This window comes from Vespa crabro, chromosome 13 (genome assembly GCF_910589235.1).
Source record: "Vespa crabro chromosome 13, iyVesCrab1.2, whole genome shotgun sequence".
Lineage (NCBI taxonomy): Eukaryota > Metazoa > Arthropoda > Insecta > Hymenoptera > Vespidae > Vespa > Vespa crabro.
Window position 1 is genome coordinate 4,048,216 of NC_060967.1, and position 14,233 is coordinate 4,062,448.

The 14,233-nt window shown below is 29.4% G+C and overlaps 2 protein-coding genes across 9 annotated transcripts; both read left to right on the forward strand.

Moving 5' to 3' along the window:
• Window positions 1-358: 358 nt before the first annotated feature.
• On the forward strand, window positions 359-5,338 carry LOC124428602 (E3 ubiquitin-protein ligase MIB2). The gene is made up of 12 exons (XM_046972848.1): window positions 359-602; window positions 1,022-1,457; window positions 1,558-1,673; window positions 1,774-2,165; window positions 2,234-2,446; window positions 2,621-2,792; window positions 2,909-3,176; window positions 3,272-3,583; window positions 3,697-4,060; window positions 4,155-4,366; window positions 4,484-4,728; window positions 4,829-5,338. The coding sequence occupies exons 2-12, from the start codon at window positions 1,030-1,032 to the stop codon at window positions 5,140-5,142; spliced, it is 3,036 nt and encodes a 1,011-aa protein (XP_046828804.1). The 5' UTR covers window positions 359-602; window positions 1,022-1,029; the 3' UTR covers window positions 5,143-5,338.
• A 1,215-nt stretch (window positions 5,339-6,553) lies between these two features.
• Window positions 6,554-12,802, forward strand: LOC124428604 (solute carrier family 25 member 44). 8 transcript variants are annotated; one of them, XM_046972854.1, is made up of 6 exons: window positions 6,554-7,587; window positions 7,806-8,119; window positions 8,264-8,568; window positions 8,670-8,856; window positions 8,943-9,258; window positions 11,285-12,802. In XM_046972854.1, coding segments are annotated over exons 2-6 (1,074 nt in total). In that variant the 5' UTR covers window positions 6,554-7,587; window positions 7,806-7,854; the 3' UTR covers window positions 11,286-12,802. The 8 variants fall into 8 exon arrangements, 5 of the variants coding, with proteins under 5 accessions (XP_046828810.1, XP_046828806.1, XP_046828807.1 ...); XR_006943230.1 differs by having other exon boundaries at window positions 6,565-7,587; window positions 8,943-11,461; window positions 11,565-12,802; XR_006943231.1 differs by having other exon boundaries at window positions 6,565-7,587; window positions 8,943-11,461; window positions 11,632-12,802.
• Window positions 12,803-14,233: the final 1,431 nt, after the last annotated feature.

Consider the following 14,233-nt stretch of genomic DNA (forward strand, 5'->3'; position numbering starts at 1 on the left):
AATGAAGATTGTCTTTACCAAATTTTGATTGGATAATAATTATATTCACATTAATATGGTCCAATCAGAATCTCACATGAGGCATTAATTTCTCAAGAAATACACATATTTAAAGATTCTTATTGTTATTTTTAATCTATTGATCCTTCTTATTATTTTTTTTTATATATGTTTAATATTAATGACAAAGATAGACATAGTCGAGTTGAATTTTTATGATCATAATATTATGAGAAGATTCGTGATCAGCTAAAGAGAAGAAATTCTGTTATTTGCTATTACTCTTATACTCTTTTACGTGATTGGTTGGATTTGATTTGATCCAATTCTTGCGTGTCAGTTTCTTATATATATGTTCATGTAAAGATCATATGGACCACGATAGTCGGTGCGACGTTGATTTATATGTTTCATTTTATTATAATAAAATGAACTTCTAGAAATGTTTAAATGTATAATTGTTTTGATGTGATAACATTTTTTTATGTTTTTCTTCTTTTTTTTTTTACCTAACAACAACTATTCAAAATTAATGACGCATAAGCCATTTGTAGGATGATACACAGCATCATTAATGTGACATCAAATCTGTCACGCTTACTGTACGCATTTTGAAGATATTTGATTGTTAATTCCACAATTTAAGAGACGTTAATGAATACTTTACTTAATGTTTCAATCATTTCAAAACCTTAATACGTTATAAAATGTTCTCAATCATATAATTAATTTTATTTGCATAAACTGCATACATAATTTTGTCGATTTAACTGGTTGAATAAGTTATATTCTTTAGTATAATGTACGCTAATGTTCTTAAAAGGAGAAGTAAATGGTTTAAAGTGAAAAATTTTGAAAGAAATTATAATTACTGAAATGTTCAGAACATTATTTTTGTGTGGTGTGCAAAGAAGTGAGATTTCTACGTTTGTTTCGTTTTAACTATGTAATTTATCTAGATGCACTTGTAACGTCCTATAGCTTACATTTTATAGTGATTTTATACTTTCAAATTTGATAGTTTCAAAGATGCTGGAAGTAGGTTTGCGTGTTGTGCGTGGTCAAGATTGGAAATGGGATGATCAAGATGGTGGAGAAGGCCATGCTGGTACAGTAGTAGAAATTGGCAAACCACCATCTGGAACTTCAGCTTCTAGTCCTAATCCGGCTGATAGAACACCTGACAAGACTGTTATCGTTCAATGGGATCATGGTTCTAGAAGTAATTATAGAATTGGATATCAGGGAGCTTATGATTTACTTGTCTTTGACAATGCAGCTATTGGTGTAAAACATTGTAATATTATTTGTGATGGATGTAAAAAGCGTGGTATAATTGGTATGAGATGGAAGTGTACAGAATGTTCCGATTATGACTTATGCACACAATGTTATATGGCAGATATACACGATTTAACTCATACTTTTCAAAGATTTCAAACTCCTACTTCTATAGAGTTAGTAGAGTTTAAATATGAAAGCTATAACTTCTAACTTGTTAACGGATTTTCCTTTTTTGGATTTTTATAAATTTTTATAAATTTACATTATTAATAGGATACAGCTAAGTGCAAGAGAAGGTTGTACAAAAATACCGTTGAAAGGTATTTTTATTGGAGCAAAGGTAGTTCGTGGACCAGATTGGGAATGGGGTAATCAAGATGGAGGTTCAGGTAGATATTATATTAGTGGTAAAATATTTTGTGATTGAGTTATTAGCAATTGGTATATTTATGACATTTGTTTAATATAATTTTTATTTTGTTTTAATAGGTAAAAGTGGAAGAGTTATGGATATTCGTGGTTGGGATAATGAGAGTAGTCGTTCGGTTGCTACAGTTACATGGTCCATAGGAAGTACTAATGTCTATCGACTTGGGTATAAAGGCTGTGTAGATTTATGTTATATAGAAGAAGCCACTGCTGGTACCTATTATAAAGAACATCTTCCATTTCTTGGACAACCTATAATAGTATATCCAGACGGTAGAAACGATTCTATGTTGAATAGAGGCAATACTCCCAATGTTGTTGTTTCTAGTCTTCGTCATTTGACATTTAACATTGGAGATAAAGTAAAAGTTTTAATTCAGGTAGAAGCTCTCAAAGAAATGCAGGATGGTCATGGTGGATGGAATCCACGTATGGCAGAATATATAGGGAAGGTATTGCAGAATAATTACATTAATTGATTGTTAAATGCATACATGTAATATGTTAATGTATCGCATAGATCGGTACTGTTCACCGGGTAACGGACAAGGGAGATATTCGTGTACAATACGAAGGTTGTAATAATAGATGGACATTTCACCCTAAAGCTTTAACAAAAGTAACAAGCAAAGATATATTTTCTCTTGGAGATATAGTTAAAGTAAAAAACGATTTAACTACGGTAAAACATTATCAACGAGGACACGGAGAATGGATAGACGTAATGAAAACAGTGTGTATTCGTAAAATATTGTTTCTTCTTTCTACTATACTTCTACTATATTTCTATTATATATACAATATTTGTACACACATCTATATATAATTTGTTCTATTCATGTAAGTAATACATGCACTGTTCATGTGAGTAATATATTTTTTAAATAAATTATTGGTAATTTTACAGGCTCTTGGAAAAACTGGAAAAATAATAAAAATATATTCAGATGGAGATTTACGTGTAGCATTGGATGGTCATACATGGACATTTAATCCTCTGAGCGTATCATTAATGCCACCTGGATCACATAATGTACCTGTTATAAATGAAGAGGCAGATAGGAATAGAGATCGATCAGGTATAATTTAATATAAGAATAGTGTGAAATATAAGGTAAAATATAAGACAGAAAAGTATATTTTATTAATATTTTTATATTTTATATTTAATTAATATTTTTATTTTATCATATAGTCGGTGTAACAGATAATGAAGTAGAAAAATTATTACGAGATGCTGCCAGAGGAGAGGCAGGTGTTCATGCAGTAAGGGAATTTTTGAAAAAATATCCTGGTAGGGTGGATGCTCGAGCTGGTGGTCCTGGTGGTGAGAAAAAAACCTGTCTACAAGTAGCTGCGCATCAAGGGCAACATGATCTTTGCATTCTTCTTCTCGATGCTGGAGCTTCTTTACGAGCAATCGATGAAGATGGGGATACTCCGCTACATTATGCCGCATTTGGGTAAGACAACTCTTGTTTTGATTATGATCGAAATAGCTTTGAAAAACAAAGAAATAGTCTATTAAAAAAATATTATATTGCTTACTTTTTCACAGGAATCAACCAGAAATAATGGAATTGCTTTTGTCGCGAGGTGCGGCTATTAATGCTGTAAATAATGGTAAATGTAGTGCACTACATGTTGCTGTAAATAAGCAGCATGTTCAATGTGTAAAAATATTGTTACGTTATAATTGCGATGTAAATCTGCAAGATTCATATGGGGATACTGCATTGCATGATGCCATTGGAAAGGATGCACTTGATATAATCGATGCTCTTTGTGCTTGCGAAAGGATAAATTTTACTTTACGTAATAAACGTGGTTTTAATGTTCTACATCATGCTGCTTTAAAGGGTAATGCACAGTAAGTATGCAGTAATTTGTTATTTGTTTATATCATCAATTGATTCTTGATTGTTTAGATTTTTTCAACTTGTGGATATAAAGTTGGTTACCATTACTGGTTTATTTGTCTAGTGCTACGGAAAGACTTGTGACACGAGCACGGCATTTAGTAGATGTGAAAAAGGAAGATGGTTTTGCAGCATTACATCTTGCAGCATTGAATGGTCATAAAGATGTGGCTGCTACGCTTCTCTCTCCAACTGGCGGTTGTGCAAAAGTAGATCTACGTAATAACAGACGACAAACAGCTCTACATTTAGCTACTTCGCAAGCACACTGGTCCTTGGTAGAGTTACTTATCGATTATAACGCAGATATTACGAACACGGATGAAGATGGAGATACGGCATTGCACATTGCTGTGGCCAAAAGTCCAAATCAACCGTCAACTATACCGACGCCAGAGAGTAGCCGAGATTCACCTATTATTTATGGGGTATTATATTGTTTATTATCAAAAGCTTATTTGCTCTTACATATAAAGTAAATTGTTAATGCGATACAATAATAAGAAATCGTGATTTGTGCAGATTTGGCAGACTTTGACAAGACAAGGAGCAAAATCTGAATTAGCATTGGCTTGTTTTCTAGTAAGCGTAGATAAAACTCGTACACTTCTGGAACACGTAAAGAATTCGAAAAATAAGACTCCTTTGGATCTTCTCAATGAGGATTCACAAGTTGCAGTACTCATGAAACTTTTAAAATCTTATGAATATCAAAGCAACAATGCTCAACTTGAGTAAGTAACATTATTAAATCTTTCTCTTTTTAAATTTGTAAATTATTAGACCTTTCTCTTTTTAAATTTGTTAGGCATAATAAGTAAAATAATTTTTATTAACAACCAACATTACAGAATAGGAAATAATTCATCATCTAGTTGCGCGGAAACCACAATACATCATGGAACTACCACATCTGAATCAGAATTATCTCGTGAGAGTGTCAAAATTAATTCTGCCGATTCTGCTGAATGCTGCGTTTGTTCACAGTTTTTAATTAACTCGAAAGAAGAATCTCGATTTGATCCTAGTGGTAGTGTCCCTTTTGTTAGTTGTTCACATTGTAGACACAAGCCAAACAAATCACAAATAATTCAAGGTAAAATGCGTTGAAATAATAATCATATTGACAAGTTTTACAATTTAATAAACATTTTTAAAAGAATAAATATACTATGTACTTGTAATATCTTTCTCAGATGACCCAACAGCGATGGCGAATATACCTACAGTTAAAATGGATAAGAAAATAACAGATGTTTCATTGGATTATAAAATAAAAGAAGATAAGCGAGACGAAGAAAAGGAAAAGGAAAAACACCTAGAACGATTACGTTATTTGGAAACTAGAGTGGCTGATCTCGAAGAGGCAAATATGTGTAGTATTTGCATGGAACGTCGCCGCAATGTTGCGTTTCTATGTGGACATGGTGCTTGTGAACATTGTGCAGCACCGTTAAAAACATGTCACATGTGTCGTAAAACTATTACTAAAAAGATTAATCTATATTAGGGATGAAAGTTATGAAATAATTATAAAGAGAGCAACATGAGAAATTAAATAAATGTCAGACTCTATACAAAAATAGAAAAAATAAGTAGAAAATTAAGTTCCTATTTGGAACTGAAAATTATAACTGAAACTTAGTTGAATTTCAAGCATTTGTTTAGTTTGAGTCGTCTCTTATTTAAAAATATATATATATTATATATATATATATATATATATATATATATATATATATATATATATATATATATATATATATATATATATATATATATATATATATATATTAAAATCTGGCTCTTTATATATTTTTATCCGTAGAAAAAATATAACTTTTTATATTATAGCGTAAAAGTAATAAGATATTTTGAAAAGTAATTCGTAATCTATATAATGAATTTTAATATTGCGATTTATGATCAATATAATTCACATTTTTAAATCAATTCAGTGAACAAAACAAAATAAAATAAATTTATTATATATATTATCGATTTACAAAAAATAAGATTTATTTGTATGAAGAGAAAGAGAGAGGCAGAGTTTTATTTGTTATCTTTTTACCTATTATCTAGGCTTTTCTATCGTCGAATATATACAATGTGAATACCATAGAATGACTTATTGTTAGATAAGTAATTGTAATGTAATATTTCAACAATATTTTAACTTTACTATGTTTTTACGAATGTATGGAATTTATATTATGCCCTCAATAAATATTAATAATTATAATAAAACGAATGTAAATTCAAATTCACAAGAAAATAGAAATTGTGTTTTGCAATCTTTTGAATTATACTTTACGTATGCCTTATTCCTATAAATTATAAAGATTGATTCAAATTGATTATATAAGATAAAAAATACATAAGATAGTAAAGAGAGCCTCGATAACTTAAGCTTGAAGGTCGATAAATTAGTACGATAAAAAGTATATAATTAGATTGTATAATTTTAAAAGTATATACTAGGTTGTAAAAGAATACAACTTAGAAATCAAACGCGAAAACAATTTATATTAAATTTATAGCTATTTTACAATTGCGATTCAAAAAATACTGGATATTGTGGCAAACAAATTTTTTAATATTTTGACGTTTATAACAGAATTAATTAATATGTATTATAATATGATAAATAAAACTGTGACAATGAACCATTAAATAATAAAATACAATGAGAAGAATTCAAACGGATAATATTTCAAACATTTTATTAATTAAAATGATCTATAACCTCTCAGGGATCATATCAGGAATTATATTTATCATTAAAAAAAAAAAAAAGAAATCATAAAGATTTTATACATATATTAATATTTTTATTAATGTTTAATGGTTGATATGTAATAATCTACACATGCATCACTAAATAATAATAGAATTTATTTAGGTTCCATTCAACTTCGAATCTAAATTCACAAGTATTACCGTTATCCAATGAAAAATGTTTATCTCAATTTTATATGAAATTGAAGAACTAATCGGAACACTAGTGATCAAGCACGATTATCACTCTATGTATAAGCTCATGACACAATTGTTTATTAGTAAGCACACTTTATATTGATTTATTGTAAATGGAGTTAAAATAGTCATATGATTCTATATCATATATAAAAAATTAGTTAGTTGATAAACATAAAATATTTTCTAAAACTGCTTTATGGTCGGAAGGAAACGTGTCTTTTTATTTCAGCAATGAAAGAAGATGAAGAAAAATGTCGAAAATTTAGAAAATATAGAAAATATACATACATTATTACAAAATATCATTACACTATGAATGGGATGATAATTTAATGGAATTTCAAATTAAAATCGTTCAATATTATACCTTTTGTCACGTGACTGATATATATGACGAGCTAAATCTAACAAGAATAACAGCTAGATCAATAAAATAATCGAAACTATAGACTTTCAAGTTATATCGATTATATTTCATATTTTATATTATTATTCATGCTCTTCGTAATTTAGAGAAACATTTTTAAATGATAATCAATATCAATTGACTTTTCACAGTAGTTTCGTTAATACATTATATTTTAAATTGTATTTTCGATGATACTATTTTTACATCTTGTCGTTGTGTAAAAGCGCGCAGTTCACACAGTATCTAATAGTTAATATTGTAGTATCTTTTTTAAAATATTCTTGCGTCAGCTAGAATTTTAACTAAACGTTACGATCTAAAAATTACAAAATATACGAAGTGTAATCATATTACGCAGATTATTGAAATTTATAAAGTGAAATTTCCATATTAAGATGTTTCGTCGAATTATTTATTGTATTAATCTCGTTAAACGATAGTTGCCAAGTCAATATTACGAAATCGTGTTGTATAAAAAAATGTTCTTGGTCATCACAAGTTAGTGTTGCTGTGTATTATGGACGTTATAAAATGCGTTTAAAACATAATTAACATCGTATTATTTAGGTTAGAAAACTATGATTAGTAGGTATTGTCACTAATAAAAAACTTGTTTTTCAACTTGCAACGTTTAGTTTTTTGAACATCGTTTTAGATGCATCATTTATATTTCTTTCAATAGAATCAGAATTAGAATATTACAATTATATAGAATATAATCAAGTAACTTTATAAAAAAATACATAAGGGTGAATTTTGTTTTAATATCTTACATATATTTTTAGATTTATGAAAATTCAGATGAAATCTATGAGTTGATAATGTTTGTAATATATGAATGAGATATGCAGGATCAAATCAAACAAAGACTTTTGCGTACTTTTCTTGCAATATTTGGATATAACTTGCATGTCTACGTTAAAAATGTCTGCCGTAGAGGCACCACCTTTTATTCGAACCATAGAATGGGATATGATGGACAAAACAAAGTTTTTTCCATTGAGTATGTTGTCATCATTCTCTGTACGATGCTGCCTCTATCCTCTTACTGTAATAAAAACCCGTCTTCAAATACAGAGACATAATGTTATGTATAATGGTAAGTGTTGAATAGAATAAGGAGTCTTTGAATAAATTATAATAGAAACAAAATATTCAACATTACTTTGTTATGAACTTTAAATTTGTATATAACTTCATTGAAATAACATAGGCATTATTTAATAATTCATGTCGATTATAGGAATGATAGACGCCTGCAGAAAAATTTATAAATTGGAAGGATTTTCTGGGCTCTACAGGGGTTTTTGGATAAGTTCTATACAAATTGTATCTGGAGTATTTTATGTATCGACTTATGAAGGAGTGCGCCACTTATTAGGAAGAGAACCTCTTGCTCTTCGTATAGATTCTCTTGTAAAAGCATTGATTGCAGGAGGTGCTGCTAGTTTAGTAGGTCAAACAATAGTTGTACCATTTGATATTCTCAGCCAACATCTAATGGTTCTTGGGATCAATAACAAAAGTGGTAAAATTTATATAGATAAGGTGAGTGAAAGAAAATAAGCACAGATATTTATGGAACAAGAATGCATTTTTTATTCTTATTGTAATTTATATATTATGGCTGCTTTATATTATTATGACAGTTAGGGATGAACCCATTAGGTTTAAATCTAGAGCCTGGTAGGTCGCGTGCTCATATATCTATAGAAGTTGTAAGATCAATATATCAAAGAGATGGTTATAAAGGTTTTTATCGTGGATATGTAGCATCTTTATGCGCATATGTGCCGAATAGTGCTCTTTGGTGGGGTTTATATACGGTATATCAGGGTAATTGTTAATCCATTTTAAGACAATTATTTATTATGTATGTAATTCAAAAATTAATAACTATTAATTTCTTTTGGTTATTATAGATGAACTTATAAAGATATTTCCAATATGGTTTTCACATTTATTCATCCAGGCAGTGGCTGGTACACTTGGTGGCTTTACAACAACTATTATTACGAATCCATTAGACATTGTAAGAGCAAGGCTACAAGTGCAAAGATTAGATAGTATGCTTACTGCATTCAAGATTTTGTGGATTGAAGAAGGACTTAAAATGTTTACAAAGGGGTTATCGGCTCGTCTTGTTCAATCAGCTTGTTTCAGTTTTACAATAATATTAGGATATGAAACTATCAAGAGAGTTAGTATCAATGAAGAATATAAAAGTTTTATCAGATGGTGAGTTTAAAATGTCCATTCGTAGAAATGTACATTTCAACGAAATAAAATGCATTTTATTAAAAAATACATATGTGAAAGCACAGATGTGCAAACGAAATCTCTAGAAGAGAAGTAAAAAAAAATGAATATATATATATATATATATATATATATATATATATATATATATACACACACGCATATATGAAAAATAGTGAATGAAAACACTAACAATAAAGAAATTAAATTGCTTTGTCAATTGTGCAAATATACAAAAATATTTTCAACAGTGAGTGCGAAATTAATGATATGTTTAAAAAGTAAGCAAGAAGCTACGAGTTAACATTAAGTAGACTATAAATCACAAGTATGTTATCATCTATAACACAAAACATTACAGTGAATTAGCAAGGGTTCCATTCGAGGGCTTTGATTTAGTATACTCAGACAATAGCCCGCCCAAAGATCCCACTATTATTTATTAATACTTTAAACTATTATATGCAGCTATTTGCTCTGGAAACTTATTTCATATTATGGAGTAGTATCGACCCAGATTTCATCGTGTGGAGGTTGCTGCATCTGGAATCCCATAGGCTAAGGGTGACTCATTTAAGTAAAGTAAATGAGAATAATTGAGAATAATTGAGAATAAAAGATAATAGATGAAAACGAATAAAAATATATAAGAACAATAAAATAATTATAATTTTTCTGTGAGTTTCTCTAAGAAATTATTTTAGAATTCTCCTATATTTAGTCTGTTTATCTATATTCCAGTATTATCAGATGTAGAAAATGTAAGTACTTTAATGTTTAGTTGCAATTAAAATGAAGAGATTTTCGAATCTAACTGAGATAAACATTTATAGTTGCCCTCTTAAGTCACAGTTTGTGGGGGGCCTCTTCAGCATATAGCTTTTTTTTTTACTTCATGCATTAACCACTGCTCTATAGCATTCCCTAAGTGCAACACATGGAAAAAATATTAAAAGTTAAAGTTTATTATGTATATCATGAACTATTCTAGCCTGTGAACAGTCAATGGATCAAAAGAATCTATCAATCGTACTCATTTACACAGGTATATTTACTTAAATGTTGAAGCAAATATTTAAATTAATCGATGAACCTATTATTAACACGTTGCATTTAAAAAATTATAAAGTAATGGACAAAGTTATAATATCTATGATATAATAATAATAATATCTATGATATTATAATAATAATAATATCTATGATATTATAATAATAATAATATCTATGATATTATAACTTTGTCCACCTTATGGTCGTACTCATTTTATAGGACTATTTTTATTTTGCATCTTTAATATATATACTTTATTATATTTACACGTATAACAAATTATATATTTTTGAAGCAAATACGAAAACGAGTGTAGTGTCAATATGTTTAATAAGTAATCCAACATTTAATAAGTATGCAACATGTTCAAAAATCTTTGCTAATTTGAAAGAAATGAATTTTTAAATAAATACAAAGACTTTTAAACTGTTTGACACACACACACACACACACACACATATGTATATATATATACTTCAAAAGTAAAGTTTTCGACATCGGAATATAAGACAAGATTTAGGCTTTTAAGGGGCCGCGTGGGAATATTTTTCTGTTTTTTTCACGATTACATGTTCCTAGTTCCTTTTTTAGAGATGTTTGTAGATTCTTTCTAGTATTTTGTCGGCTTTGGTAATGAAAAAATGAATGAAAAAATGTAGAGGTGTAAATTAGAATGATAATTATATTAAACAGTAATGATCCTAAGTGATTTATTAAGTAGTTTTCCAGTTGAGAAACAATCGCTTAGAACTGGTAACAGTAATGGCACATATATAATCCATGTTTTATTATAGTTTTATGCAAGCAATATCCAAGGAGATATTAAAAAAAGAAGCAAGTGGATAATTATTACAAAACGTATCTTCGCGCTTGCCTTGAATAAAATAAGACTCCTTTTGTAACGGTCTGATCGTCATTTCTCTTCCAAACACGTGACAATGAAACTTTCAGAGTCACGTTAAGAGGAAAAAGAAGGAACATAAATAAAAGAAGACGTGGTGCTAGACGCCACATTATTGCCTGGTAGGGATATACACACTTGCATCGTTCTCAGTCGTGCCTCGATATTCGATGGTTTCAACAGCCCCTCTTAGCATCTTTCTCTCGAATTTGTGGTGATAATTACAGGTAACTTAGTTTTTTATTTACATTCGTTTCTTGTTATTTAATAGTGTTTAGTTGAATCATTTATATTTTATTAATCGTATTTTCTACTTATACCAAAATCGAGCTCGATTTTTCACGACTGAATCAAGGAGACCTGCCAAAAAGATCCCTTATAAGGGCCCACATTCCAGGGCTATTATAATGAATCACATTTGGAAAAAAGGAATAACACTGATTGCATTCTTCGATAATCTAGCGAAGAAAAGAAGATGATGAAGAAAAGAAAAGAATACCGAAAGTGCAATGGGACTAATAACGAAGGATGGACATCTCGGAGATCCCTTTCTGTCAAAATCAGAGTGGAAAAATCCATCTCCATTTTTCCCTAACCAAGGAAGGAAACCGCTCGTCCTTCGCAATTATTGCCTTTATATTTTAGCGACACAAGAATCGATTCCTTCTTAGCTTCGGGCATAGTTACGATATCGTTCGGAAACTGAAAAATAGAAAGAAAATTATCATAAAGCGTTGAAAATATTTGTAATGTTTGACATAAAAATATACTTGAGTCAAGTCTTGGTTATTGTACGACGAGCATCTTGCCTTAAGTTGATGAAGAAATTTGGCATAAATAAGAAACCGTATGAATTAGATGAGTTACGTAACATTTAAATAAATAGAATATTGTTTAAATATTACTCTTTTTATATAAAATATAAGGTAGTATATAAACTGAGATTTTCGCGTTCCATAATATTAAATTAAAATTAAATTATACTTTACAAGTGTTACAAACGGCGTAACGTTTAAGCAGTCGTGTTATCTTTTAAATATTTGTTTATAATACTGCGCGTACATTAATATTAACATATATTACTTAAATAATTATAAAGTGATAGAAAGCATAAAAGATTTAAGTTTAGCTGGATCAAATGGATGAATTTCGATGTTTATTTGATGGAACGCAAAAGAAAATTAATCGAATTACTATTAAAGTCAGAAAATTAATTTTTGTCGATATTCTAGCGAGATTCTTTGTTTCATTATATATATACATATATATAATAGCTTAATTTTTTTTATTTTAAGTCGTTTTAATTAGGGTGAAATGACAAATGAAAATGTGTTTCTCTGTGAACAAAAGAAACGACAATTTACGTTTATTATTCACAATGTTAAATTTTATTTAATATATATTATAAATTTCCTTATAGCTCTCGTGTTACTTTTCTCTTCTACGTTATATTTCATATTGTCCGTTTCTCTTCCAAATCTTAACGGCTAGGTTTGTAGGTCACAAAAGAAATTGTAAATAATAAAAGACAATGGAAGGGCGGGCTATGAGACGCAAATCTATCTGAAGAAAGTATACTTTCTTTACATCTCCCCCCCCCCCCGGATAAAGTGTCTACAATTTTTAGTCCTCTTCTCCATCTTCTGATATCGGAAGTAGTTTTGTTATGTGGAAGAATTCGGTTTCTTGTTTCTGTTTCCCTGTTTTTATTACGTATATAGACTCTGAAATTTTTTTTATTATTTGGAAAGGGCCAATTCTCAATTTGTCTAATTTCTTTCTATTCAACCTATTGCCATCTTCTATATATACCAAATCTCCTGTGTTAAATTGGTGATTCTTTCTATTCTTGTTAAATATTCTTTTGTTATATTCATGTAATCTTTTTGTTCTTTCTAGGGCTAGTTCTTTATCTCTTATCCAATTTTCTTTATCATTTTTTCTTTTTTTATCTCTTTGGGTAGAATGCTGGTGATTGTGCCATCTAACAAATATTTAGGCGTGAAGCCGGTTACTGTATGCTCTGTTTCATTGTATTTATCCAAACATTCTCTAGCGATCGTTGTCTAAGCTCTTTTTTTTCCTTTCTCGTTTATTCTGCATCTTATTTTGTTTACTAATGTCTGATTCAGTCTCTCGTTCAGACCGTTGGAAAAGGGCGCATTGACAGCCGTAAAAATCAGTTTCGTATCCTTTTTTATGAGAAATTCCCTAAATTCTTTTGAGTTTATTCCCAGGTATTGATCTGCGAGTATCACTCCTATTTTGTCGGTTTCTAGTATTCCATTTATTAGCTTGATGAAATCCGTTACACTCTGGGTTTTTGATGTTCTCATGAACGCGTATCTTGTAAAATGATCCACCAGTAGATGAAGGTACCTTTTTGTTGATCTTTGTCCTCCGAAGCCTCCAATGGTATCTATTGACATGATTTCGAACGGTTTCGTTGCCGGTCCTAGTTGTGACATCCGTCTATATTTTCCTTGCCCCCTGGATTTGTTCTTAATGCATATTTCGCAGTTTTGGCAAACTTTTTTTATATTTGCCGTTATTCCTTTAGCTGTGTAATAAGGAGATATCCTGCTTATCATTTGTTTGATGCCTATATGACATCATTCAGAATGTATTTCTTTAATTAATTTTAAGCTTAGTTCTGTAGATAAGATTATTTTTTCTTTGTTTCTAATTTTTTTATAGAATATTCCGTCTTTTTTTATTAGTTTTGATTTGGTTTTTTGCAATGTTATATTTTCTTTTTGATCTATTTTTATTTCTTTTATTTTTATTAGGTTGATTATTCTTAGTATTTCTTCCGTATTTTCGGATGATTCCAGTACTGGATTTCTGCTTAGACTATCTGCTTCAGTGTTATCTTTTCCCGGAATATATTTTATTTGAAAGTCATATTGAGATAAATAATATGTTAATTCTCCAAGTTCTTCATCTGTTCTAGCTTTTATGTTCATACCTTCTAATGGTTGTTTATGGTCTGTGAATAT